This window comes from Acanthaster planci, linkage group LG12 (assembly GCF_054643075.1).
Source record: "Acanthaster planci isolate LZ-2023a linkage group LG12, COTS_SCS, whole genome shotgun sequence".
In the NCBI taxonomy this organism is placed as follows: Eukaryota; Metazoa; Echinodermata; class Asteroidea; order Valvatida; family Acanthasteridae; genus Acanthaster; species Acanthaster planci.
In genome coordinates this window covers 6,801,953-6,825,374 of record NC_141788.1, presented here as the reverse complement: position 1 = coordinate 6,825,374, position 23,422 = coordinate 6,801,953, and the positions used below count along the sequence as shown (strand labels likewise).

Sequence of the window (23,422 nt, the reverse complement as noted above, 5' to 3'; positions counted from 1 at the left end):
ATCAGTTCAAAGTCTGCTATCATGTTCCATCCGGAACAAACGAGATCAGTCTGGTTGTAGCCAGCTATCAGTCGGTCATTTCTGTGTACAATGCAATTTTTCATGAAGACAAAAAAACTGCCGTGAGTGGGCTGGGTGCAGACATACACTCCCTCCCACCATTCCCTTAGCCCCTCCCACTTTTTCGAAATCAACCATGCACAAAAATTTTTCCACAATTTGTAAAAATGTCAAAACATGCCGTTACAAGTATTTAACATGTATGCATTAACAAGTGAACAATTTACAAAGTTCAACAATTTACAAAATAACTATTTTCCTCCAATAGGAACCTGTTGCCATATGTACATATACTGTACATATATATTAACAAATGGATTTATTGTTTTGAAAATGAGTAAAATAGACAAGTAACAGTACTGTTGAGTAAATAACATTAAAATAAGTTTCATTTGTTGAAGATTCCCATGCTGGATAGAATTGCTAGCAGAGACAGAAAGGCCTTATAGAACATGCTGATTTTACCAGTCGCACTGCAGTTGACTAAATGCTGGCTAACTTCATTCTCTGCTTGTAAACTTCTAACTTCAGTCAAGCCTGGTTTTGTCTTCCTCCTAATCCCATGGACATCCTTCCCAAATCCTCTAAAATCCTTCGTGCAGGAAACCAATGGCACATTCTTGACCCATCAACTTTCAAAGGGCATCAAGCTACATGTAAATAGTGGTTTGGCTCCATCTTCCTCAATCCTACAGTTGTCTAAACCTGATTGAGTTTAAAGGATCTGGGAAGGCCGGAGTTATAATCTGACAAAAGGCATTGATCAGAACATCTGATCTTGCTACCACTGTTTGCCATGATACCAAGGTCCATGCCATCAAGGTCATGTGGCAGGTCATGTGATTGGCACATGATCAGTCATATTAGAATTTTGTTTATCTGCAGTAACATTAGGTTCTCGTGTGTACATGTACTTGTTTTGTTTGTGCTTTTGAAAGTTTACTTTTTTTCTATAATGGATGCTGTTAGACATATTAAAAAAAGTAATTGTCAGGGTAACTTGGAAGGTTGAAGTTTGAGAGTATCATTGTTCTGTTTCTTTATAAAAGCTGCATGATTGGCTACAAAATTCACCTCTTTGTAAAGGCGGGCATAACCTTAACCCTAACAGTCCTTAATCCTTCACCTGTTGGAGGACTGAGGACTGTTAGGGTTACGAAGAGGAGTTTTAAACCTCATGCACGCTCTTACCCACAGGAAATGTTGCCACTTGTTTGGTCCAAGGAACCATTGTCCGAGATTGTGTTGCAAAATTTTGCCATTGTGTTGAGACCCGTGTATTAGGTATAAGCATTATGTAAACAATAATTGGCTCTGTACTGTATTGTATATAACACACATACGCAGACATGTAAAAAAAGGGTGTTTTGAATCATGTAAATGTAATTTTTGTTAAATATTAATGACCATTATTAAACCATGAGTGAATTCAAGTTGTGTCACAATTTGCCTTGCTTTCTGATGGTTGGTAGAGGTGATGGAAAGATGGTAAATGCAGAACAGCCATCGAGTTGCTGAACAACAACTTCTGTTACAAAATCTTTCACTCACAATCTGATTTGTGTTGCGATTCGGAGATAAACTGGGCTGATTTTTACCCCCAGAATGGCAGAATAGTACACTGAAATTAAATATGGGTTGTAAAATTAGGACTGAATTGATAATGGAGTTCAGAGTTATTTTTCAAAGGCTTCAGATACTAGAATCTGTTGGGATCGTACACTTTGTGGCAAATAATTTTTGTCAGTTTACACAAGTTCAACTTACCAGGTTTATGTACGCAAAAACAATGCGACAAAGTAATTTCAAGATGCAATCTCTGTGCATCTGGAAAATGTTTATTTCATTTGAACAAATTATGCAGGTCTCAAAATATTTACAATCTCTTTACAAAAATCTGAAATGGTTGAGAGGTGTTTGCAGTTATTTACTACGACCATTCTATTACCGATATTTCATATTTCAAATAAATTTTGGAAAATGTATATAAATAAAGATGGGTTAATGCTTAGGGGTAAAAAAATCTAAACACGTATGCTGAAGCGTTAACTCTAATTCCTAATGTTCTTAGCTGCTCTTTCCTTTTTTTCAGGCAAATTTCTTTTTCATATAATGTAGGAATAACACTGAGAAAGTAGAAGTAAGTTCCTTTTTTTTCATTTTGCATTAACTCATCAACTTGTTTCAATCTGATCTGAATTGAAGCTGTGTTTGAGTGGAAACTTCTGGCAAAATGAAACCTACAAATCCTCATCTTTGGCGTGGTCTACTTGATATGGTGCTACCTAACAGAGTACACATCATTCATTAAAGCAAATCTGTTCTTGTCGCTGTTCATGCCGTAGCAGACAGAGCAAAGACTGAAATGTCTCGGAACCAACAACTTAAATTTCTGACTGTTTTTAAACTTTTAACCCTAACTAGTGATATTTCTTTCAGGGCTCAATCCTCCAAACGCATTCCAGAGCAGAATGTAATGATAGTTTCCTGATTACGTGTACTTTCAAGACGCTGAGTGCGATGTTGAGGATCGATGACTGGGATCTACCTCCCTCGATCCTGCAAAATCCTCCAAAAACTAGAACCTTCAAAATTCTATTTTGAAGGGCTTCTGAAGGGGATGGACCAATTTATGAGCTCAACTTGGTAACATCAGAATGGAGGTCTTCATTTCAAAGGTAAATTCTCCTTAACTGTCCAGGGGAGGTGATCATGTTGCACTGTGGACACAGCTTCTTGGCTCCCTGAGAGGTAAATATACACAAACAATGCTGTAGATAGATGACAGAAGATACATGGCAAAATTTACCAGATTTTTACACTTTTGAAATTTAAGCACGCTAATCCATTCATTTTTCAGAAACCTCAAGATTCATGTAATATTATGCATTGTCATACCTCTGTCTTGAATACTGTATTTCCACTGTTTGATATCAATCAAATGACTGGGTGACAAATACGCATGTCACCCTCACCAATTGATATCACATTGTAATATTACAGACTAGTTACTACCCCCCAGTCCAAACCACAGTCCAAACCGCAGAGCAGGGACCGGTAACCAGACTATTCATGGATACCTCTGCTATTTTCACCTTACAGTTGATTACAGTAAACTCTAGAGGCAGCAGCAAACTGGCGCTGCAATACAATTAAGCATTGGAGCGCAGCGAGTTTTTGTCGACAGTTGAAGCTTGTTTCCTTCCATAAGTTCCCTAACATAGAAACTCAGGGATGCATAGCACCTCAGGCACAATTAATCCCTTGGTGTTAAAACATCATGTCCCACATCACGGCAGTCGATGACTATTAACTCTCTCTGCTGTTAAGGTGATAATTACGGTTCACAAAGTTGATGTGTGTTTTCCTTTATGAAGATTTGGACTCAACTTACCAATGTCCTTAGCCAGCACTGCTGACAGTGAACGTGCCAACACTGGATGGACACCAGGGGAACGCTAAATGGTTCCTGTGGGGGTGAAAAGAATCCATAGGTAGCTTTGGTTTGGTTTTTCACACAATAGTTTGCCCTTTGAATGATCTTCCAGCAATGTCTGGTCAATGTCTTGCACGAGTCTGTAACAGAAAAAAGTTGTGGTAGAGGGACTTGGGTTGGATTTGAACCCGCATCAGCCAGCTTGCAAGTGCAGATGTTGCACCACTCAAAAAGCAAGAGCTCCACATCAGAGGGAGGGGCTAATGCTGTCTCAACCCCTCCATAATTCCCTACCCATAACTACGACTCACCATACATATAAGGCATTTGATTCGGACGGCTGCGGCAGAGTCTAGTTGCTCCTGTAACTCTTGTATTCTGGCCTTCAGACACTCCACGACAGTGTCAGACCTGGCTGAGGCAACGCCCTCAGTCCTTAAAAAGAAAATAAAAGAAGTGGCTTCAGGCCATGAATTTAATCACTGAATAATTTCCACAGACTTGAGTTAAAGGACCGCAGTTGTACCCTTCTTTAGTACCTGTGTGGTTTGGTGTCACTAGGCACGTGACTTGTTGAAGGTAGCCAGGGATCTGGAAATCAAGTAAAAAAGATGAGGACTAAATTTCCAAATCATTAATCTAAACTACGTGCAGACTGAAAGGATCTAATGATGCCATCCCACATCATGTAGAAAATAACACCATCGGTTCTTTTTACAAGTTTGTCATTTTTATTTAGAACCACTTTTAACCCAATTCTTTGTAAACATGCCTTTAAAGGCAAACTTGTTTTTGTCTATTTCCGAATGAACGAGACGGCATATCTTCCTTCATTTAAGCATCACAAATTAGTTGGGAGAGAAATAAACAAAGCTTTTTTTAAATCCTGACCTGGAGCTGAACCTGGCGGGCTGGCTCTCTCGTCACTGCTGTGCAGGAAAAAAGACGGAATACAGACCTGAGAATGTAACTATGCTGATCCACTCTACTGACATCATTACACAGCCACATTTCCAATGCAATGAATAGCTCTTAAATGGTTTCTGGGGACTGGCAGTCTGATATGTTGGTTCGGTGCAACAAGATCTTCAATGCCATCAACGAATCTCTAGACAAGTATTTTCAGGAATTATTTATACCAACACTGGTCAGGGGTAACGGTACTTTGCTGTGATCTTCTAGTTGACAAATAAATAAGTGTCATACCCAACGACGGCATCTCGTAGAGCCTGGCGCTGTTTGTCTTCCGCCGAGTCGTCTGACGGGCAAGGAATGATGTCGACCTCGGTGAACTGTTCAGGGCCGTATTCTGCGGTGTCGTCGTCATCCACGTTGAGTTCCGTGTCGCACTCTGCCTCCTTGCGACCCACTTCAAAGCCAGCCTCTGGACAGAGGGCAAAGGAGGGTGGACTTGGAGCACTGATACTGATAATGTGCATTATGTCATTTCAAAACAAGGTGTTGGACTTTGAGGATTGCGAGAGGCTAGCATGAACATCCTTTGCCCTACCTCTGAACCTGGAGTCTAGCATGGACGTCGCTCGGACTCTGGTCTGGCCGCACCAGGTGTACTCCTCAAAGTCGTCATCCTCACCATCAACGTTCACTTCTTCCTCTACATCCTCCTGACTCGGGTTAACCTTTTCATCAGCAAGGACAAGAAACTAAGATGGCATTCATTGTCACATGATTAACAAGTTCCATAGCTGACACAGTATCGCAAAGACCAGCATGACAGGTGCGAGCAGCCTTGCAGGTTTCCAAGATTTCACTGTTTGCCAGATGCCATGGTGATTCTTCCTTCCCTGAGACCTGATTGGCTGGGATTACAAGAAACATAGGAAAGGCATACCCTACCTAACCTTGGCATGCATGCTGACCTCTGATTTGATGTCTAAGACAGTAGCAGTGTTTAGACTAAGACTGTGTCTACATCAACTGGCTGCGGCTGCCAGTAAAACACACCTCTATGGAAAGTGGCCACAAGCCAAAAGCCAGTGACTTCCATTGACTCATGTATTATTTCAAGCCCTAGCCAAAACATAGCAGCAACATTTGGCTCAGCATCCAACCAACCAGGTTACCCGCTTAAATGTTATCTAAACTCACTGATTTGTAACTAGTTCCCAGCAGACTTAGCAGCCAAGTTTTGCCAGACAGCATTTGGCTGCTTGATAGTTCCTTTAAACTGGGCCTAGACAGGTGTTCGCTAGTACCCAAGCTCTATCCTGGGGTGGTCTATCCTGAGTTGGGTCACACACCTTTCTGAGGCAGGCTTCAGCATGGGTGTTCCTATCCTCCACTGAGCCCGTCAGCACCTCGTGGCAGATAGGACACAGAGCTGCGCTGCTCGGTGTCTCCTCTAGTGGCTTCTTGAGCCCCTTCCGACATCGACCGAGGCGAGCTGAAAAGCCCAAAATGTAAGCAACATCTTCAAGTAATCCCACCACATCAGTTGATCAGGATATTGTCACAACAACTGGTAGGAACTATAAGGGAGCTACGCTTAAATTTGAAAACCATAAGCATGGATCCTAAAAATGAATCGAGGAAATCCTCACCATTTAATCTCTCCAATCGGTTACGCTTCACCCTCATATATTCCTAGTAATCAAACAAAAAAGTTGAACAATTAAAGACTACCAGATCTTATCTTTTATTAATGATTAAACTTAAATGATAAGTGTGATAAATGTATCACTAGAATATGGTGATGTCACTCAGAATCTGACCCCCCCATCTCTCCCAGATCCTTCCAAATCCACCAAAAAGTTTTGGAGGATTTTGCAAGATTGAGAAAAAGTTACTTTACATGGACTTGATGTATCTTGAAAGTTGAAGTACACGTATAAAGAGTGAACCATCTGTTTCCTGCACATTGCAAGATTTGATTCTGTGAAGTTCTTTGACAGCAATGCCTGGGCAGTGAGGTTTCAGCAAGGCAACTTGCTCGTCCCAACCCAAATCTAGGGTGCAGCCTCCCTTACCTCTCGCCCCTACCCCTAATCTGAGGTGCGGCCTCCCTTACCTCTCACCCCTAGCCCAAATCTAGGGTGCGGCCTCCCTTACTTCTCACCCCTACCCCTAATCTGAGGTGCGGCCTCCCTTACCTCTCGTCGGCTGTCCTTGTTTACAAGACCTTCCTCTTCGTTCTCTCTTTTTCTCTTGGCGCTGGATGTCGACGGCAGGGCCTAGATGTAACGAGAGCTTGCATCAAATTGATTTGTGGACATTTACATATTTCAAAAAGAATTATATGAGTTGTGCTGTCTTACGGAAAATTGTATGATATTTCCAAGAAGCTCTAATTTCTCAAGAAGCTCTCAAACTGATGGATAAGAGAGAAACAGATTAACCACTTCCTGCCGGGGAGCCCGGTTTTGGAGAGCCCGGTTTCGGGCACCGTGTGTTTATACGCATGACCGGGGTCTCCGAAATCGGACAAAGGGAATTTGGCCTTCAGACCGTACTCTGAACAAAAGACCAGGCTGCTGGGCATTACCGTCATTTTTTCACTCTCAATAGTCGATATAATCCAGCCTTGTTTTGAAACAGTATACCATGGTTTGGGGGATTTAGCACGAGCGGATTACTCCCGGGGACAAATACCCCCGCAGCGATGAGCAACAAAGTACCGCTCTTTCTAATCTGGCCCCTATTGAAAAACGGTCAGCAGCGCACTGTGCCAGGTTTGTGAACAAAAGAAAGTTACATAACACCGCACAATCTGGGCTCTTTTTACAAGGCTGCAGGCCTGACTGAAATACTCGGGCGTCAATAGATGTTTGTCTGTCAGACTAGAGTGGCCACCAGACAGTAATTCATGTGGGTGTAAACATCCATTAATTGAAATGATGAATTTTTGAAGAATTTTGACAACTGAAAATCTTGAAAAAGTCCCGATTATGTGCACTGCATTTTCCAAACCACCCGGCAGCAAGTGGTTAAGAAGACCTGACAAGATTGTTTACCTTTTTGGAGTGGCTGGAAGATTCCCGACTGCTTTTCCCTGGTCTAGCGAGAAACAGGGAAAGAAAAGCTCCAAAGTAGATTCCCAAATAAAAAAATATCATCGCTAAAACTCGTGTCTAAGTAAAAACCTTGTAGATCTTCATACAATTGCAGTTAGCAATAAACTGAATTCTTCACAAGAATTACTTCAATTTCTGATTTCAGTTACTGACTGACCTCGTTATCTTGTTAAGTCTGTCTATTTCAATCTCATAGTGGGCAGGTAGTTCTACTGGTCGCACCGTCACCCCACAGATAGTGCAGACTGAAAACTCATGGTTGCTGGCTTTACGCTTTCCTATGAAATAAAAAGTAATTATCAACACATATCTAATAACTTCTTCCTAACAAATGAGCAGTGTTTCTATTTATCTAGTCAAGAAGAAGACATCGCTGGTGAATGATTTACAAGTTTTAATAAATTCAATTAATTTCAATTTGTCAACAAAGTCGTTCACATTGAGTAAGCTCAGAAACTAATTTCAATACTTTTATAAATATGTTAACAGGAATGGGGATTGATAATCTATTTGTGTTTACACAAGCACAGAGAATGCCCCCTTCTTTGAAAAGTTCTGTACACCAATAAATCATGGTGTGTGAAGGGAAAAAGGAAAATTGCATGAAATGTTTGGCTCTGACGTTTCCCTCAGACAATGGTAAACAACCACCACAAATCTATTCTGGCTACCGTGGCTTTCCCCCAGAACTTGTTAAAAGCCTATCGCCAATATGCTGTTAAAATATGGTTTGAATAATGGCACTCATTACAAAGACCCTGTCACGGCGAGTGTGGTAAATGACAGGGGGGGAGAAACTGTTTATGGGGAACCTTCCCCACCCCCTAGGGGTAAAACACTTCATTTCAACACTCAACCCCAGGAAAACAGCAACATCAACCACACCGCTCGATTTGTAACTGCCCCCATGGGAGGGCAGGGCGAACAGGCTTGTTAATTGAGCCATTCTGACTGGTAAATTTGTAACAGCCACCTGTCCTTGTGGGAAAGGACATTTTCATGAAAACTGGCAAGTATTTTGCTCGTAAAGTTTCAAAATTTTATTTGAGTTGCTGGTACAAACTAAATAATAAATGCTCAAACTGCTGGCCAGTTTTCATTCTGACATGAAGAAACATGTGCATGTTCCAGGCATGTAACAGGTAATGAAAAAGAGTAAATTCCAAAACTATACAGGATTCTGAAAGAAATATCGTAATTTGCAACAGCACAGACAGAAAGTAATAAAGCGACACAAAAAAATTTCATCAAAAACAAAAACACAAAAGGGATTTAGAGTAAATTGTGTTCATTGTTTCTTCGCCCCCCCCAAAAAAAACAAATAGAAGGACATAAATTGCCAGCAATTTATTTGACGTCAAGATGCAAAGGTCAATGAAATTTTCTTGGAATCATTCTATGGCCTTATTGATTGACTGACAGCTTAAGTAATGCTCTGCTACTCGTTATCACTGAACTTTGAAAAACATTTTTTATAGTTCTCTGAATCGTTACTCTTTATTTCTGAAAGACTACAGGTAACAGCATGCAGTAAATATGTGCACCCTGAAATAATATTTGAGCAGAAGTTGAGCTTCAACATGCGCACAAAGTCTGACACCATCTCACTTCTGTTAATAAAACTTAATATGTCAGCTACACGTACAACAGAACAAAATCCACACTTTAAAATTACACACTCCAAGCCGATTAACGTGCAAATTACACCGTATCGTCTGACCAGATGCCTCCAGGGATGAAGAGCTGGTTTTAAAAAAAAGGAAGACGAAGAAGAAGCAGGGATGTATGTCCTTCCAAAGGGAATTACTAGCCCAAAGTTAGCGGCGGTAATTGTGGAATTCCCAGATGGGTTCTTCAGAGAAAGCTAGTCCCCCTCAGGTTCAGGGCTCAGTAATTGGCTAGTTGTCCAAAAAAAAGGGTTTTTGGAAAATGACTCTTCTCTTGCATGGGGGAAAAAAGACTGGATAGAATCTGACTGTTACTGGGAAAACTCATTACTGAACTGATCGTAACGGCATATGGTTCAATTAAAAATGAGGAAAAGTATTGAAATTTGATCACTTTTACCGAATGATTCATGTACACTTTCTCAAGTTGCACATGGGTGGATCCTTTGAACAGGAGTGTGTTATGATACATAAATTGTATTGGAATTATTTTCAAGATACGCAAGTTACATGTAGCTCCTTGAAATGAGACAAACCTGCATTTCTTTAGCCAGTTCCATAGCATGAAGATTTGTCCTCACCTATCTCTAGAGTGAATTATACTAAATGCTGGACATATTTAGAGACTGTTTTGTGTTACTGGGTTTTGAGCACATTCAACGGAATTTTATTGGACTTTCTTTTTGACAACCATTTCATTAGGCTCTGCCTGTCCAGCAGAACGTTGAAGGTCAAGCCAAGTTTTTCTTTCTTATGCAAGAAAACATTTCTTTTTCTCGTTGTATTTTTGCAGTGCTTTTATTTGATCTACTCTCTGATTTCACAAGTGTCTACTTTTCAAGGCCTGTAGAAAAGGAAAATGGATGCTTTAATGTACATTTAATGTGATTGCTAGATAAGTTTGAATATGTGAGCAGCTGGCTTATTGTTCCTACCTCCAAGCCAGACGAAGACACGGGAATGATGCTCAAAATGTCTCAAAATGTGGAAGGAAAAAAAAAGTGGACGAAAGCAAAAATTACGTTTAGAACAAAACATGGAGCTGAAAAAAATAAGCCGTGGCATGCTTGTGCTGGCAGAAAATGAGATAAGACTGCCAAGGGCTAACCATTTGAATAACTCCGTTTCTCCCCGACTAAAGCAATATGGCCTCAGGGATGAATTTGTGAAATAAAATCTGTCATTTATTCACGAAGTTTTCCCTCTATTTGAGGGTCGATGACCAGTTGCAATTACCCGATGGCATGTGGAGATTTGTCGCGAGACACATATTTTCCTTTTTTTTTTAATTTTCCAAGTTTGTGTTAATTAATCAAATTCAACATTATGTATATGCAAACTGGCCTAAAGTCAGAGCAATTTTATTGTTTCAAATATTATTTGTTGCTGTTTCCTGCTGAAAAGTATGACAACGATGTCCTATATCTCAAAACTGATACTTCTGAAGAGTTAAGATGACCTAACATATCAACCAGCATGTAGTAAAGTAATGAATAAATATATCACTTAATGTGAATACTTTTGAATTGGTTTTGTTGAATGAACTTTCTTGCTTGGTTTGATTTGAATGAGGCCCCGAGGCCGTAATTTGGCAGAGTGTCTTCCTCGTTATGGATGTGTTGAAAGGAAATGTCATACCTTCAGTCAACTCTGAGAGAAAGTGATCAATTCAGTTAATGAATTATTCCAAGAAAATAATTCCATTGGGGAAGGAATAACTGAATATGAGCAGATGGAAGAATTTTCATCAGCCAAAGAGAAAAGCCTCCAAACCAAAACCAAGAGACAGGCCTACATCATTTATTTGCATGCAGACTGAAAAACCGCCAACAAATGTCTATCCTCCTCTGCATGCAAACCACAATGTGTGTGTGTTCTGGTTGATTCCAATTGATTCTGCAGATTTCCCACCTTGCATGTCTGCCAAAAGGTTTCCTTTCCAAAGTTTTTGTCTTTGTCACAATTTGGCTCAGGAGAGGGGTATTTGCTTGAATTTAACTACCAACAATAAATGAATTACACATTATTTTACATTGTCTTATGGATGTACATGTAACACAAAGCCAACAAATTACTCAGTTTGTTTCAGACATTTTCTGGAGAACTGTTCTTAAGCAGGGCCCACTTTTACATGAATGTCACTTCCTTGGGAAATTCACATTCTAGAATAAAAAATGACAGAGACCAGTAATCCATCTCATCATTTTTGGAAAACCAAAAAACTGAAATGAAGGTGCTGAATAGAAACTTACGTCTTGGTAAACGCTTATCTTCCGATGTATCCTCGATGCTTCTGTGTTGGTCTGTAAATGAATGGCTGCCATTAGCCATCGATGTCATGTGATTGCCGCCGTTCATTTCAGAGCTACGCTGGCCTGACTGGGGGTGGACGGGATGGAACGCTCCCATTCCAGGTACGTGACCATGCGCCCCTTCCAATCGCGACAACCCTTGCAAGAGCTGCGATGACCTCAGGTTGGGCTTGTCAAAGTTGGCCGTGGCCACGGCGAATGCCGGTTCATGGTCTCGCCTCGAGGAGAAAAAAGGAGCAGTGCTTGAGGCAGGGAAAGGTGAGGGGTGTGACCCCAGGGGCGTGACTTGGGACAGCATTGTCCTGGAATCTGTAGCTTGTTGACTGCTAGAGTTGGAAGAGGGTTGGCCTTCCATGGAAGTTCTTGGAGTCTGTCACTAATATTAGTCGCTGTATTCGTTGCTCATTGCTCTGAAAAAGACAAAAAAGTACACACAGATCAAATCAAATTTTTAGCTTCAACCCAAACTGCTATGTTGGGATTACATCGAGAACTCTAAGTCACTAACTCCCTGATATTCCGTGTGATTAAGAGGAGACAAGGTTTACATGGCGTTATAACGCTACAGGTTTTTTGGTGGCGGGGGATAACATCACGCATGGCGCAGCACATGCAGTACGTCTCTCGCGATGTGTGTTTCCAGGTCAAAGCAGCAGCTGGGATGGTCCCACGATGAAAACAATACAAGATGTCATCCCCCGCCACTGAAAATGGTCGAGCCAAGATGTGGAGCAAATGGGTCATTGGTGGGCTCAACACATGCGCAGTCTGATAAACATGAACGGCATGAACGAAGCCACAGTCAACGTGTGGAAGCGAGAAATTGGTGTGCAAAAATCTCATTTTTTTCAAAAATACTGTGTCTCATACTCTGAAACTTTTGTTCACCATGTTTTAGGAGGTATAGATTTAGCAAGTATGCTGACAGGGGAAAATTGGATTTAAGAGCTTTCTTACGGCTGTGAATCATGTCACCACAAAATTAGATTCTAAACCTCGAAGTGTTACAACGCCATGTAAATCTTGTCTCCTCTACATCACACGGAGTATCACAGAGTTAGTGACTTCTTGAAGTATGATGGGATCTGACTCTTTAAATGATTCCTTTGCTCTGTTTTCCCAAATCTTAAAAAATCCTCTTCAACCCCAACAGAATTTGAGACAGTTGAGTAAAAATTTTTTGAAATATAGCACTTAGAATCAGTAAGAATTCAGGAAACTTAGACATTGCCATATGTTTAAAAATAACGTCAGACACATTTTGCCTGTCCAAGCCCCACCCCCAATTTCTTTGTCTCGCCCCTCAATCTAGTTCCATTATGGAGCAATGAAATTCTGTCATTTAAGCAATGTTATTGTCATAGTAAAGAAACACACAAATAATTAAATGGTTCAGATACACAGCAGTGTCGCTTGACTATTGATAGAAACAATACATGAATTTTGTCTGAAAATACAAGTTCTAGGCCTACCGAGTTTACAAAAGATTCCCTCCAGACTTCCTACGAATCCAATAAAATCTGACCGGATACCAATTATTTAGAAAGGTTCTGTGGATATTAGACCGAAAGATTGTTGTCTGTTTAAACAGTATTTGAAATTGTTCAATCGCGTCAGTAATCAGACCAGCGTAACACCAGCACTCGTTCAGCACGGTGACACAGTGCCCTAGCAAGAGTCCAAGCAGGCACCAAGAGATAAACAAATATCACTCACTTCTCAGAGATTGTACCACTCCGAAGTCCTGTTAAGTCTCAGTGACTCAATGCAACTAGCTGTAGGAGCAACATCCATGAGATTGAAGCGATCGAGGAGGATGCAAGTCTCGACTACTTCACCGATGTATATACGAAGTCAACTCATTTCAGCTCTAGCTGGTCGATCTAGTAAATAACATTGGCATAGATTCAATGATTGGTGGCGCTAAAAATAATTTGCGATAGAAATTTGCACATTTTCATCTGTTGGTGGCGCTGTTGATCTCGCCGCGGCGCGTCATGGATGGAGTTCAGACATATGATGAATGAACGGATGTTGATGGATGGTTGAAAGAAATTTGATGGATGGACGGATGGTTGGAGCGCATCTCGTTTATCTAATTGGGACATTGTTCCATATACGGACGACCATCAGAAAGTGATGCATATCCTAAAAAGTGAAGAAATCTAAAAAGTTAAGAAATCAAATCATTTTGCCATTCCAAACAACCAGGTCCAGGCTGTGTTTGTGGTTTGTAATGCTGAGTGGGCCTATCATTTTGACAACTTTACTTGTTACAGAGTAGGCCATGTACATGTAGTTTTCTTCTGCAGTAACAGACAATCCAGTAAACTCTGCCTATTGCACACTTGGTTAGTCAACACATATTCCTCTTCAATAAAACCCAGGATGATCCAGCTAACAGGCCCACTGGCCCAGCTCAGTTTATGTATGGCTAAAACTATGGCTCCTCTAAGCTTGGAGAGATGGAACGTGGAGTTCCATGGTGGTCCCACAATGCAGTGTGAGAGGACCAACACTTTCACTGCAAATGCTCCTAACATCCAGTCTGGGAGCTGTCTGTGCATCATCTTTATCTTCTCTGAAATTGTACATGATCTAAATTTTCCAGGTTTGCAGTAAGATGGACGAAGACAATCAGTCTGGTGAGCAAGAGGAAGCTTTGTCATCATCTTCCAAATCTGTCCTCGGCAGTTCAAGTTCCAGTCGTACCCATCCCATAGTCCACCCAATCAGGGAAGCACCTCTCTGCCCCCAATGCAAGGACCTGCAGTTGTCTTTCTTTGACCCGCAGTGCCTAGGGTGTTGGTCCCTTGCTCAGGATCCACAGAGGACTGTAGGAGAACTGTTTGCTGTCCTCAGGCAGTGGGTGCCACAGGTGCAGCGCAGCGTTCTGGCAATAGGCCAAGAGGTAAGAACTATAGTCTACAATAAGGCAGTGGGTGCCACAGGTGCAGCGCAGCGTTCTGGCAATAGGCCAAGAGGTAAGAACTATCATCTGCAACACTGAGCTAGACCAGAGGAATTAGAGATGCTAACATTCATTGGAGGAAGTTCCCACCTCCTTTTTTGATGAGCTGTGTTGAAATTTAGACTCAATTTTTAAAGTTTAATTTATTCCCCCCCCAAAAAAAATTTGAGTTGAATAGCATTTCAGTTGCTTTGTTGCAAAAAAGGTACATTTTTCCTGAATGTACCATATTAAGAGTTAGTAAGCAGTCTTCCATGGCACCTCCCTGCAAAAGATTGATGGTAGGGCATAAAACTATGGAATTCATCAAATCATTCAATGCCAAGGAAATGAATTCTGACAGATACACGTCGTTAGTGGTCACTTTCTTACTTCAAACTTCCACTTGTTTGTTTGCAGATTCTTCAACGGGACTTCCACGTTGATGACCGCGACGGCCTGACAGATATGACCCTTCTCCACTATGCCTGTAAGGCGGGCTGCGATGGGGTTGGAGAGAGAGCCTCTGCCACCAAGCTTACGTCATTGCTCCTGGAGTATGGGGCCTCACCGGAGCTGAGAAGTCGATGGACAGACATGACAGCGCTTCACTACGCTGTTTTCTTTGACATAGTGCCTATTATCAGACTCCTGCTGAAATCAACTGAGTTCAAAGGTCAGTTCTGTAGGACTTCAAGATTTTTGTCCAAATTTTAATGAAATGCACATTGTGATCCCAGCACACATTTTTCTTCACAGCACACCGTTGTATAGCTGCAGGGCTTTCTCTTCTCCGAGTTTTCAAACAAGGTCATTGTGGCAGTTGTTACAGCTGCTGTTCTTTACATGAGATGTATTTATGTTAATTGCCTTATCAATCTGAGGAAAATACCAAGCTTCCAAAGTTTGGTTTTAGAAGATCAAGGATCTCACTTTATTTTTTTTCCAGACCTTGAATCCAGGTGTGGTGAGTTTGACAATGGCACCCCTCTCCACATTGCAGCGGCTAACGGCTGTCTGGAGTCAGTACGCTGTCTGCTGCAGCTGGGAGCAAACAGCCATGCTAAGGATACCCAGGGTCGCATGGCTCTCCACTGTGTGCCGGACTCCAGTGACATCAGCAGGCCCGGCTGGGAGGCCACAGCCGGTAAACTGCGGCAGCTGCTGCATCCAGACTCACAGTTCACCCGGCCGAAGTATTCGCCGCAGAACTACGACGATGTACCCAGCAAAGTGCTGCTGGCTTCCCTTGGATTAGGGTTTGGCGACAGGGTGTACCTGGGTGACTCCAAGGTAGAAAGAATTGTCCCAAATCACCCTCCATTCCGCCTAGTCATTGTTTCCTGACCGTCATCTTGTTATTTGCTTTCCCTTTAAGTGCTGGATATTTATGCTTCTCCTGGGTAATTCTGGGCCAATTGCTTGTGTTGTAAGTGTAGCAGTTATGTTATATTTTCAATGGCTTGGGCTGGACTAAAAGATCTTTTTAGTCGTTAGCAGTTTTCATTTGCTCAAATTAATGTTGGCATTGTTATCAGGCAGGCACGCTGCGGTTCTATGGCACAACTCAGTTTGCTCCTGGAATGTGGGCAGGGATCGAGCTTGATGAAGCGATAGGGAAGCACAACGGAACAGTTGAAGGGGTGACCTACTTTGAGTGCCCTCAAAAGCACGGTATTGTAAATTTTTTTGGCTATTGTGATCATTGTGGGATCTACTTTCTGTAAATCAAAAATTTCAGGAGTTTGTACTCCTCTCAAAACGTTTCTTCCAACTTGTAGTAGTTTTTGCCTGTTGAAGGGAATTTGAGGAAAGACAATATCCTCTGAATATTCATTTTGATGCCACATATAACCACTTCCTGCTGGGGAGCCTCAATTCGGACACCGTGTGTTTATACGCTTGACCGGGGTCTCCGAAATTGGACAAAGGGAACTGGGCCTTGTAACAAAGGACTGTTCTCAGAACAAAAGACCAGGCTACTGAGCATTACCAACAGTTTTTCACTGTCAATAGTGGAGAAAATTCAGCCTTGTTTTGAAACGGTATACCACGGTTTCTGGCATTTATTGCAATCCGATTACCACTGGGACAAAAGCGCTCCACCACCGCTCCACCACCGCAGCGATGAGTCGCGCAGTGTGCCAGGTTCATGAACAAAAGAAAGTTACATAACACCTCACAATTTGGGCTCTTTTTACAAGGCTGCAGGCCTGACTGAAATACTTGGGCGTCAATAGATTTTGTCTGTCAGAATATAGTGGCCACCAGACAGTAATTCATGTGGGTGTAAACTTCCATTAATTGAAATGATGAATTTTTTGAAGAATTTTGAAAACTCAGATCTTGAAAAAGTCCCAATTATGTGCACTGCATTTTTCAAACCACCCGGCAGCAAGTGGTTAAGTGCTTTCTTGTTGTTCTATGTTTCTTATTGTTTTCTTTTCATTCATGTGGGAAAGAGAAATCATTTATTTAATTAGACTTGTGTATGTTTGAGAACTAAAAAATTACACCGTTTTTGCACATCTCATAGGGCAAAAAAAAAGTGAAAATAACAGAACATACCTTGTTCATGTAACAGAGATCCTAAATTTGTTGATAGAATCAGTCTATGTGTTTGTGTGTAGGGATCTTTGCACCTCTGTCCAAAGTGTCCAAGTTTGTGGTGAGCCCTCGTCCGAGTACGCCGAGGTCTGGCGGGGGATGCACAGCCGCTGTTTATCATGGTAAAATTGACGTCTCCCATGTCTCACCCAAGGTTGATACTGGTAAGCCACCGGGACTGCATTGGTTTGGATCGTGGTTAGGTCCACATAACTCATTTTGGGTCATGTTTAAAAGACCAGCAACTCTATGAACTCATCCACATCAAGACACAAAGGGTCAAAGGTTGGGCACCATTTGTGTACCATGAATCATACATACGTGTTTGCTGAAGTCTAGTGGGAAACTTTTATAACACCCCTCATCTCCACTGCCTCCCCTCAGTATAATTACAGTTAACTCCCAAAAGGTCCGAACACTTTTCTCGTTTTTGCAAAATGTTGAATGGAAATGGATAGTGAAGAGGCACCGCGTTGAAGTTGCCATAAACCCTTATCTTCTTACCCAGGCTGGCTTGATTATAAAGTGAAAAGGTCACAGGTAACTTTTCATGGAGGACTCTGCTTTTGATATTTCCTTTGCAGGGCTTCGATCGCGAACATTTTCTGCTGCTGGGAAGTTCGAGGACGTGTGTGTCGGTGACAGGGTCTCGATAGCTGGTCAGGCACCTCGGCATGGCATTGTGCAATATAGTGGTTTTACACAATTTGCTGCAGGTACTAGACATTTTGCAGAATGCGAACACCATCAAAATCAAAATGTCTTGAATTATATCCGAGGTTTGGTTGAATCAGTCGTTGTAATGACTTGTCTCGTTGATTCTATCTGTAGGTTGGTGGTATGGAGTGGAGTTAGATGGACCAGAAGGCAAGAATGACGGCTCAGTCGCTAGCGTTCGTTATTTCACCTGTAGGCCTCAATATGGGCTTTTTGCCCAGCCATCAAAAGTTACAAGGTGAAGATACCTTATTAATCTGACTAATTGTCAACAGTGCAGGGTGATGTCTGGAAGTTTGACGACAGTGCATAATGGACCCCAAAACGATCCTATTTGACTCCATTTCTTCTTAATCTGTGGCACATTCCCCTGATAAAATGTATATCTTTTGCTTTGTTTCTTTCAGATGCAATAATTCTCGGGATAGTTCCATCTCAAGCCAAGCTGTTGAGACAAATGCTGCCGACAGATGTTAAATTCTCAATGTTGCGAGGACAAGAATTTTCCTTCGTTTATGCAGTGGTCTGCATGTGGTCAACTCGTGTTGATATTTTGTTAAGTACTGTTGCTAGCAATGAACCATCTATGATGAACATTTCCATAATATGGAGCAAAGGTTAGATATATTCAATTATGCACAAATTTAACTGAAATATTAAATAGAAACTTTAATATTTTATTCTGTTGCAAGTTCATTCTGGTTTAGGATTTCTGGTGTATGTGATTCAACTCCTATAAATTCCAAGATGGATCAACTCTTTGGCATGCTTCCAAACTTATTTTCCATGACCAGCTCTGCTTTTTACTTTAAGTAGGCTGAACAGAACTGAAGAAAGGAGTTTATTTTTAAGCAATGGAACAGTGTGCTGTTGCATTGATTCAGCCGTTAAATTTCTACAAGTTTGAACCGGTCTCCTTTTGAAGTAAATGTTACTTCAACATTGTTGATTCGAGCGTTGTGGTTCACTTGCAGGAATTGAAAGTGATCAAGAAACAGTGCGGAGATGTTAGAGAACAGTTCTTTTGAATTCCCATTTCTTATTGGACAAATTATAAATAGGTACTTGGATTTGAAATTGATGTGAAACAGGTAGTTCAGAAATCTCACATGCTGCATTGAAGAAATTTTGAATTGCTATAAAAGTTACCATGCAAGACAATAACAGACCAGTGAAGAGGTTCAGATTTTTTTCAATGCAGTTTGTTTTTATTGTCTTGCCAACCCTTCATTAGTTAAACACTTGAAAGCTGTAATTTTACTTCCAAACAAGTACTAAAGATCTGAAATGGTTTACAAAATTGACATGTAGTTCAGTCATCTGTCATTGAATAGCAATTTCAAATTATATGAAAATAGAATAATCTTTTGTGCCTCATTAAACCAGCAATACTTTAAATAAATGTCACTTGACAATGAATCCAAGTCGGGTGGTGGATCTTCAAATAGTGCAATATTTGTTAGGAAATACACATGCTCAATGTTTATGTTAAATAAAGATTATTAAGTAATCAACTTGTATGTTTGTTCAGTCTCGTATACTCGTTTAGGTTATTTAACGATGCAAGGCCTACTTTATCCCTCTTAAACAGAGGCATGGAGAAAAATTGTCATTCTATTTGTTCATTTGGTAGCAGACTGTACTTGCTGGAAAGATCGGTCCAGGACCTTGACGTTGACGGTGGGTATGGTCTTGATGTTGGCAAGGTTGTTGCGGCGTCCATCCACGAAGGTCTCGATGACGCGAATACGCTCCAAGTCGAGCGGGTCCACGTCGTACGGGTTCTCAGAGAGCACCACAAAGTCGGCCTTCTTGCCGGCCTTGATGCTTCCAACCTTTTGGTCCAGGTGAAGCTGCCAGGCAGCATTGACCGTGTAGGACTTGAGGGCTTCATGGATGGACACGCGGTACTCTGGACCGTAGGGAGTCTTGGGGTCGTCTCTGGTGCAGCGAGTGACGGCCGTCTTGATGTTGGCAAAAGGGTTGGCCTCTCCAGGGAACGTGGGATGATCCTATTGGAAAATAGAGATCAATTTAATCTTTTGCATAGGGTCTCTGTGGTTTGTTCCACTTAAAACCTAGATTTTAAATACTTGTTCAGGTTTAAGTTTTGAAACAGTTTGGGAAGTATCGGTTTTCAGGGAAATTGAATTGAGGGAAAAGCTTTTGCTTTTAAAATTTTTGGCTGCTTTGTGTTGAAAGCAGGCATTTTTCATGCATTCTTCCAACAGAAAAATAGATTTTAATTGCGAGATGAAGATTAGCAAGGCAAAGGAGTCATTGGTAGATTTTTAAAGCTTTATGTACACTAATTTGAGTTTTGTAGTTCTTAGTAGAGAGAAATTGGGCCGAGCTCGGAGATTGGATTTTTACCTGATGGATAGTCCACGTCACACCACTCTTGGTAGCCTCGGACAGTGGAGTCCAACGATCAACTCTGTCACCAAAGATGTCGGTCTTGTACACCTTGGCGTAGAAGCGGAGATGATCCACGAAGAAGGAGAGAGCTAAGTTAAGCTTTCCAGCACGAGCTATCTGATCCACAGTCATCAGGCCAAGATGCTCCATGCGATGGCGGTTGTCTTGATTTGGGAACTGGGCCAACACCTGCATTAAGGATATTGTCCAAAATTGCTACCATTTATCAAATATTTCCTGAAGACAAAAGCCCATTGTACAAATTAAACAGTAATTCAAAGTTCAGTAAAATGGCGTTTCTGAGCATCCACATTTGGAGTTTCCATGTTGACTGAAGGATGAAGCATTACAATATTGAAATTGCATTTTTTCAGTGGGAAGAATTAATCTTAGTGAAATGAATCTACTATCTGGATAATTGCAGAAATGGGTTTGCGGCAAGCAAGACTAGCTAAGATGAAAGCTGAAGAGAAGAGACTTGTCTCTATACGAGATTTTTGCCCAAAAGTGGCAGTGGGCTTCATTCACTAGATGGCCATTTTGGATCATGCTCCTTGAAATCACTTCATTTATTGAACAATGATAAATTGGAAAGGGCCCGACTGTTTTATTTATATTTGTTCCTTCTGCATCATTCATGCAGATTTAGAATATTTATGTAGGCAACTAGAGGCGATGGCCTTGCATATGATTCAAGATGGCTGACTGACAATTGGTTTTATGCCCTCATCTTTTCCAGCCTAGCAAGCTTGTGTAAACTTTTACCTACCTGTTCATACACCTTCAGGGCCTGTTCGGAGCTTCTCTCCCCATGGCAGTGGATCGCCAGCTGCTTCCCCTCTTGGTGGTGTCTCTTGACGGTGTCAAAGAGTGCATCAGTCTCCATGTTCAGAACGCCATAACCGGGGGCCTTGGGGAAGCCTAGGGTCTCGGTCAGTGGGGTGAACAGGTAGGGCTCACGGGTAGCTGCGGTGCCGCAGTGCGGGGAACCATCGGCTACTAGCTTCAGACCAGCTTCCCATAGTCGGGAGTTGTAGTTGCCAACACCTTCGCCGGCAGTCTTTTCCTTCTTGGGTCCAATGCGGATAAGCTGGCTGACACATTGGCCTTGCGCAACAGGAAATGGTGGGGATTTCGTCACGTCTGCATCCTTCACTGCATGGATCATCTTATACAGACCTGTGCAGAAAGAAATAACTTGCAGATCAGAATCTACTAGAAATATCACCTACTTAAAGTTCTAGAACTTGAGAATTTAATGAAAATTAGCGAAACCTCTTTACATGTACGCCTGTTGAAGTATGACATGTCTTTTAGTATAAAAGTAGACCTCGTGCTTTTTTTTGAAAAAAATGGTATGGGTTGTTCTTCGATACAACTCTCATTTAAACAAGTTTAACTTACGCCACAAAAATGCAATACATTGCCAACATCCATGCAGAATGTTGCTCAGTGCATTAACTCACCCAGACGAACTGGGAAATCTTTGGCATCAGCAGCCTTCTTCAGCACTGCATCCAGCTCTGGCATGGGCATGTATGCAAGGTCAGTCACGGTAGTCAGACCGGCCGAGGCGTAGGATCTCCACTGCTGATAGAAGGACTCGGCCATGGCCTGCTCGCTGGGTAGAGGGGCTTCTTTCATAACGAGCATCATGGCAGGCTCCTCAAACAGTTGTCCCGTAGGCCTGCCTTCAGCATCAAGTACTACAGTACCTCCTGGTGGACTTTGGTAATTGTGTCCAATCTGAAAAATAAAAGCATTTTTCAATCGCATTTTATAAAAATGCGATCGTTTCTTTCCCGAGTCTGAAAAAGAGCCGAATAAAAAAAACTCTAGTTCTCAAGCTTGCAAAAAGACATTACAGAGTTTACAAATTCGACCGAAATTGGACATTTCAAGTCATTTTGGCCCGTCATCTTCCAATTTGTAGAGTATACAATAGTTTCCCCTTTTGAAAAATGCTCATTATTGCTGGCTCAAAACCACAAGACTTGAATATTTCTTTAACTTGCCTCTGGTTTTGGTGCTTTGAGAGCTGGGTGATTAACCCAGGCCACATGACCACTCTGTCCAATCACGACAATCGGGATGGTGGAAGAGAAGTTGACGTCCAGGAAATCGGCGCTGAGAGTCGGCAAGTCAGGGATGAGCTCTGGGTCCCAGCCGAAGAAGATGGCCCAGGACTCGTTATTGGGGTCTGCCGCCAGCTCACTGATTCTGTTCACCATGACAGCGTGGACGTCATCGTAGGATCTGTGGATTGAAGGGTAGATTTGTAAATAACTTGCAAAAACACCATTTTAGTAATACAATCACACACAAAGCTTGCGATTTGCACTACCTACTCACAGGTATCACCAGGATTGCAATAAAACAGGCGGGGACGCACAAAGCACCGACTATAGCACACCATTAAACCTACAGCTGGGGTATCGGCTCCGAGGCAATTTCATGGAAACTAACATTTTTCACCCTTTACCCTTCTAGGGGGGCACGTGACACAATCCCCTCCCCTACCTGTAACTGAGTGCACCGATGTTGGTGTACTGACTGCGCATTAGGGCACACTGGATGGCATGCTGGTGGGGCTCGATGAACCCAGGCATCAGGGTTTGCTGGTTCAGGAAATACACCTTGGTCTGGGGTCCGGCATGGCGGAAGACCGCGTCGATGGTACCTACAGCCAAGATGGTGTCCCCGCTGATGGCCACAGCCTCGACCTTGGGTGGAGGATCGGCTCCAGAACGAGGGTTGGCATTGGGCTCCTCCATGGTGATGATATCACCTCCATAGAAGATGGTATCGGCCATCACAGACATGGCTGTCTATTCCTGCAAGGGGTAAAGATGAATGCAATTATAAACAAGACTGTTTCGGCCTGCCTACCAAAATGAAAATTTTAGAAGGGTAAATCAACTGCTCTAATGCGAGGATGCTGCGTAGATAATTTAATTTCAAACGGTGAGTGTATGTCGACCACACCCAGATTCTACAGCCAACAAGTATGTGGCTTCTCACCCCGGTGTGCGGAGCTGCTGAGCCTGAAGAATACGCCAAGTGTTTGGCAACACACAGTCCAAGGAACCGAGTACTCTGGAGAGAGACGGCGTCAAAGAGGCCTTCCAGCAGAGCGCGCCGGGTTTAAATACGTTTCTCCACCACGTGGTTGGGTAATCATAAAGGCGTAACGCGCTCATCTGATGCTCAGTGTCGGCCGTTTG

At 42.1% G+C, this 23,422-nt stretch overlaps 3 protein-coding genes across 7 annotated transcripts; 1 reads left to right on the top strand and 2 right to left on the bottom strand.

Annotated features, from left to right (window-relative positions):
• Nucleotides 1–1,860: 1,860 nt before the first annotated feature.
• LOC110977728 (E3 ubiquitin-protein ligase RNF220-like) lies at nt 1,861–13,395 on the bottom strand. Of its 2 annotated transcripts, none has more exons than XM_022232084.2 (14): nt 13,223–13,395; nt 11,447–11,916; nt 7,685–7,805; nt 7,468–7,510; nt 6,607–6,687; nt 6,058–6,100; nt 5,758–5,900; nt 5,007–5,136; nt 4,703–4,880; nt 4,388–4,425; nt 4,036–4,087; nt 3,808–3,931; nt 3,455–3,529; nt 1,861–2,804 (listed from the first exon to the last, which is right to left on the bottom strand). In XM_022232084.2, exons 2-14 carry the CDS (start codon nt 11,859–11,861, stop codon nt 2,733–2,735), a joined length of 1,515 nt encoding a protein of 504 aa, XP_022087776.2. In that variant the 5' UTR covers nt 11,862–11,916; nt 13,223–13,395; the 3' UTR covers nt 1,861–2,732. The 2 variants fall into 2 exon arrangements, with proteins under 2 accessions (XP_022087776.2, XP_022087777.2); XM_022232085.2 differs by having other exon boundaries at nt 4,388–4,422.
• Nucleotides 13,396–13,481: 86 nt separating this feature from the next.
• LOC110977758 (CAP-Gly domain-containing linker protein 3-like) lies at nt 13,482–19,204 on the top strand. 4 transcript variants are annotated; one of them, XM_087144077.1, is made up of 9 exons: nt 13,482–13,661; nt 14,118–14,417; nt 14,877–15,132; nt 15,406–15,749; nt 15,995–16,130; nt 17,087–17,227; nt 17,648–17,779; nt 17,895–18,018; nt 18,188–19,204. In XM_087144077.1, the coding sequence occupies exons 2-9, from the start codon at nt 14,130–14,132 to the stop codon at nt 18,255–18,257; spliced, it is 1,491 nt and encodes a 496-aa protein (XP_087000203.1). In that variant the 5' UTR covers nt 13,482–13,661; nt 14,118–14,129; the 3' UTR covers nt 18,258–19,204. The 4 variants fall into 4 exon arrangements, with proteins under 4 accessions (XP_087000203.1, XP_087000201.1, XP_087000202.1 ...); XM_087144075.1 differs by having other exon boundaries at nt 13,482–13,678; XM_087144076.1 differs by having other exon boundaries at nt 13,482–13,735.
• LOC110977757 (uncharacterized) lies at nt 18,967–23,058 on the bottom strand. The gene is made up of 6 exons (XM_022232180.2): nt 22,719–23,058; nt 22,214–22,454; nt 21,665–21,944; nt 20,968–21,377; nt 20,154–20,387; nt 18,967–19,792 (listed from the first exon to the last, which is right to left on the bottom strand). The coding sequence occupies exons 1-6, from the start codon at nt 23,018–23,020 to the stop codon at nt 19,403–19,405; spliced, it is 1,857 nt and encodes a 618-aa protein (XP_022087872.2). The 5' UTR covers nt 23,021–23,058; the 3' UTR covers nt 18,967–19,402.
• Between the last annotated feature and the right edge of the window lie 364 nt (nt 23,059–23,422).